At 46.8% G+C, this 5,082-nt stretch overlaps 1 protein-coding gene across 3 annotated transcripts in view; it reads right to left on the reverse strand.

The window, feature by feature from the left end:
* Positions 1-3,461, reverse strand: part of DNAJB13 (DnaJ heat shock protein family (Hsp40) member B13) — a 33,097-nt gene extending 29,636 nt beyond the window's left edge. For all 3 annotated transcript variants that reach the window (XR_012157618.1, XM_073334506.1, XM_073334495.1), the window contains exons 1-2: positions 3,355-3,461; positions 2,557-2,660 (exon numbers count right to left, since the gene is read on the reverse strand). Coding sequence is in view for 2 of the 3 variants with exons in the window: in XM_073334506.1 (XP_073190607.1) it covers positions 2,557-2,660; positions 3,355-3,422 (172 nt within the window). In the remaining variant the exon portion in view is untranslated. The remainder of the gene's footprint in view (positions 1-2,556; positions 2,661-3,354) is intronic.
* Between the last annotated feature and the right edge of the window lie 1,621 nt (positions 3,462-5,082).

The raw sequence follows: 5,082 nt of genomic DNA on the forward strand, positions 1-5,082 counted from the left end.
CCTTCCAGCTGGGGAGGGTGATACACTGAGTGATCCAGGGGAAGGTGGCTGATCCCCTCCTGTCCCTACCCAGCCAGTCATCCAATACACAGAATGGAAACCACAGAGAAGACTGTTACAAATCATTTTCCTAATAAGCTCATTAAGGTTACCCACGACTCAGTTTCCACACAAGGATTCCTTTATTAGTCCCAAAAGCCACCTGGTGTTAATTACATCCAAAATACAAACTCAAGGATATATATGCCTATATTCTATATCCCAATGCCAATAGTTACAAGCGCTGGTCAAAATGCTCACAATAAGATCAAGTACCTGGGAGGTACCTTGCCATCATAGCGTGACTCCAGAGGAAAAGCTCTGACAAAGAACCCCTCGAAAACTTTGCTTTTTTGTACACTGTAATAAACAGGTAGTGTGGGACCTGAGCTAAGGACAGATAAAGCAGCTAGGGCTGAACAATGTCTTCTGCCCCAGTCAAGACAAGATTAATGACTGGGCCTCTTTCTTCAAGGTTTTCTTCTTATCTCATTGGGCCATATTTGTTTCTAACTACTAAACTACACAATTTTTAAATAATAAACTAAACAAACCAAATATATACATCACCTGGTACCCAATTATCCAAGTTGTCTTTATTTCTGTGATCTCAACCCAAACTTTACATAAGAAGACACTGATATTTAAGAGTTACCACAAGTTTAACACAAACAATTTTTGTTTCTCTTCAACCCATCCTTTTACATGCTTCGGGCCTATCACTCATGCTAAAATCCAAACTCAATTTAACACCATAGTTTGCTTAGGCCTGATGTGGGCCTATATTCCCACAAAGACTACGATCTTCTCTATCTCCAGTCTTTACAGTCTAGAGAGACCCCAGAGAGATTACAAACATACAGCAACCCACAAGCAATATGGGGGGGGGCGGGGTCATGGAAGGTCAGATTTAGATGTCTATAGGTGCAATCTGCCAACAAAAGCAGAGAGAAAGAGAACAACAACTTTCAGCCATTATATTTTCTTGTGCCTGTGCATTGTGGTGGATTCTCCTTCATTGTAAATTTTTAAATCCAGATTGGGTGTTGTTCTGAAACCTATGTCCAATTCAAACAGGAATTAATTCAAAGGAGTCCAAGGACTTGTGTTCTACAGAGGATCTGACTAGACGATCACAGTGATCCCATCTGGTTTTTATAATCTAAGAATCTTATGCTATATTAAAGAGAAATATTTTCTTTACATGTAAGTACTTATAGATCAGTGGTTCTCAACCAGGGGTACACGTCCCCCTGGGGTACGCAGAGGTATTCCAAGGGGTACATCAACTCATCTAGATGTTTGTCTAGTTTTACCACAGGGTACATAAAAAGCAGAGCGAACTCAGTACAAACTAAAATTTCATACAGACAATGACATGTTTATACTGCTCTATATACTATACACTGAAATGTAAGTACAATATTTATATTCCAATTGGTTTATTTTATAATTATATGGTAAAAATTAGAAAGTCGGCAATTTTTCAGTAATAGTGTGCTGTGACACTTCTGTATTTTTATGTCTGATGTTGAGTACTATACTAAGCAAGTGGTTGTTAAGTGAGGTGAAACTTGGGGTACGCAAGACAAATCAGACTCTTGAAAGGGGTACAGTAGTCTGGAAAGGTTGAGAGACACTATTATACACCATGATCAAGTCACCTCTTAACCCTCTCTTTGATAAATCTAAACCGATTAAAATATATTTACTCTCACCGTAAGGCATATTTTTCAGACCTTGAATTGTTCTTATAGTTCTTTTCTGCACTCTCTCCAATTTTTCAACATGCTTTTTGAAGCGTGAACACCAGAACTGGAGGTGGTTTTTCAGGAATGGTCTCTCCAATGCTGTAAACAGAGGTAATATAACCTCCCTGCTTCTACTTAATATTCCCCTGCTTATATATCCAAGGATCAGGCTAGTTTTCTTGGCCGCAGCATTGCATTGGCTCCCTGCTCCTGCAATCTGACTGGCACAGGTCACCGTGACCCTTACACCCATGCTAGCGATGTCAGTGGGGCTCCAAACACACACAGACCTTCACCAGCCTGGATCAGACTGCAGGAGCAGGGATCAGTGCTGCATGCAATAGATAAACAATTAAGTAACTGGTTTCAGAGTAGCAGCCGTGTTAGCCTGTATCCGCAAAAAGAAAAGGAGTACGTGTGGCACCTTCAAGACTAACCAATTTATTTGAGCATAAGCTTTCGTGAGCTACAGCTCACTTCATCGGATGCATCCGATGAAGTGAGCTGTAGCTCACGAATGCTTATGCTCAAATAAATTGGTTAGTCTCGAAGGTGCCACAAATACTCCTTTTGTAATTAAATAACTGATGTTAATAGCCAGACAGAGGATACACCAGCTAACCAGCATGGCAGCAAAGCAGATGATATGATGTGCCTAATGAAATCCCCCTGCAGAAAGTACACTCTGTACTTGAATATGACTTTCCAGACCTTATCCCTGAACTGCACAGTTTATCAGTGGGAAGAGAAACGTGTTCCTACTTACGATCACTTAACACTTCATAGGCTTCTGCGAGCTGCCTGAATTTATCCAGCGCCCAAGGTTCTTTATTTTTTAAAGGATGGTTCTTCAAGGCTAGTTTCCGGTAGCTGCAAAAGAGAAGCCAGGGAGGCCCAGCCCCACGGTGGGCGCAGTTAGATCCTGTTCTGACATGCAATCTGAAGCGCTTTTCAACTAAGTGCATTTGTCAGACGTTTAAGATCCCAAAACACCAGCGGAATGGATGCGTGGGATTGGGGCCCGACCCTGCCCTCCCGAGTTCCTCTCTTGCACACTGCAAGGTCTGGTTCCAAGGCTGGGTGTCTGCCCTGCTGTGGCTGAGGAAATCAGTAGCACCTAAACACAGCTGGTAACGGCTCACCGGACCGGACCACTCTGGTTACAGGGTGTATGGTCACGCCCATGGCGGCATGTTCTCCGTGTATATACATCTCCCCACGGCAGTTTCCACGGCACGCATCCGCTGAAGCGAGCTGTCGCTCAGGAAAGCTCATGCTCAGGTAAATTGGTTCGCCTCCAGGGCGCCACCAGTCCTCGGTGCATGGCTCTGCGGCCTGCCCCCCAAAGCGCGGGACGGTCAGAGGGAGCGGAGGGCGCGCCCGCACTCTCGCCGCCCCGCGCGAGGCGCAGAGCCTACAAGGTCTGTGGGCATCGAGCTCCCATGGGTTTCTAAGGGAGTTAGGCACCCCCCGAGGCCGACGGGCCCCCGGGGGAGCCGCGGCCGGGCCGGGGCCCCCGTGACCCGGCGGGGCGCACCCCCCCCCCCCCCGGAGCCCCGCTCACGCCTGTTTGATGTCGGCGTCCCTGGCGCTGCGGCGGAGCTCCAGCACCGCGTAGTAATCCTGCCCCATGGCGCCCGGCCCGCTCGGCCCCGCTCGCCCGTTGCTATGGACGCCGCCGCGCGGGGCAGTGTGGGAGTTGTAGTTCTTTTCACCCGGACACCACTTCCGGACTACACGTCCCTCCCCCCCCCCCCCCGGGGCCTGTGTTTAGGGGAGGGGGTAAGAGACGCCGCCCTCACCCACAGCAGCCCTCGGCGCACCCCACCCCACCCCCCCGAGCTCCTGGGGCAGCGGCCCAGCATGGTTTGGGAGCCCCCTCAGAGAGACACTGCAGCCCCAGGGCCCCCATCCCCCCACCAGCTCCACCCCGCTCCTTTCCCCACCCTTTCCTCCACCCAGGGTTGCCAGGGGTGGTTGGAGGGATTCCTGGAGGTTTCATCACATGACAATTTTTAATTTAAAATGTATCTTGAACTCCTGGAGACTCCAGGCTAATCCTGGAGGGTTGGCAACCCTACCTCCGTCCTGCCCCACCTGCATGGGGCCTGCTTCTCTTGTCTCACTTCCCCTCTCCATTTCTTCTGCAGAGCCCTCACCCATGAGCCCTCCCCAACACCTGGCCTACTGAAGCGGCTGTGTGAATGGCTCCGCTGTGGGGTATTCCTTGCATTAGGGAGGGCCGAGCGCACTTCCCCGTGTGCATTCATTTACCAACAATGCACAGCTCAGCACCCACTGTGCCATCATCCCCATTAGCAGTATTGGGGCATGATGGTATTTCATTTTCACAAATATCGGGAGGGAGGGAGGACAAAAGTCTTACAGGTGAACAGGGAACTGGTATGGATGGAGCCTTGCTGTATTCTGATAAGCCAGTCCTATATTCCTAAATGCTCCCTGACACCATGGCATGCGCTGTGATAGTTATTTAAAAGTAAATGGTTACTTGTCTTCAGAGTACTTTACACACGTTAACTCAGCCATCACAAATTCTGCTGGGGCTGGTGGGTTTTATTAGCAGATTTTCAGGAGTAAAAGGTGGGAAAGTAGATTTTGTACATGGGCTAAATTCTTATGACAATTTTGATTGGCTAAAAGGTAGTTACGGATCACCCCCTTTTTACAGATGGGGAAACCAGGCATAGAGAGATTAAGTGATTTGCTCAAGGTCACATAGTGAGTCAGTGGCAGAGCTGAATTAGATCTCTGGAGTTCCTAAATCTTATCCCACTGTTCACTCTAATACCATGTGACAGCACAGGAATTTACAAACACATGCACACAAATTATGGGGGTAGATCAGAGTCCACAGGACTGAACCTTTGTCCCTTAGACTTAACATTTAGATGAAAATGATAGTCTGCCATTATTATTCGAATCCTATGGCAAAAAGATGCTTTTCACCATACCATAAGAGCTATATAATTACTGATTTAACAAAAACTGGTGGAATTTTAATGTGGCCTTCACTACAATGGCTACAACTGGATATATTTTTAAACTGCACAAGAACATATGTATTTCATTCAAGTGGAGATCAAACTGAAGTCTCAAATTTAGTCTGAGATCAAATCATGGCTGCTCACTAAATTCACAGAATAGTCACACTTTTTGTTGTAGAATAGTCACAAGAAAGATTATGAGGCATTGAATGTGACATGGACATAGCAGAGTAGTTTTGCTTTTAAATTAACTGTCTTGAAAATACACAAACTTCTCTAGACAGAGG

This window comes from Lepidochelys kempii, chromosome 1 (assembly GCF_965140285.1).
Source record: "Lepidochelys kempii isolate rLepKem1 chromosome 1, rLepKem1.hap1, whole genome shotgun sequence".
In the NCBI taxonomy this organism is placed as follows: domain Eukaryota; kingdom Metazoa; phylum Chordata; order Testudines; family Cheloniidae; genus Lepidochelys; species Lepidochelys kempii.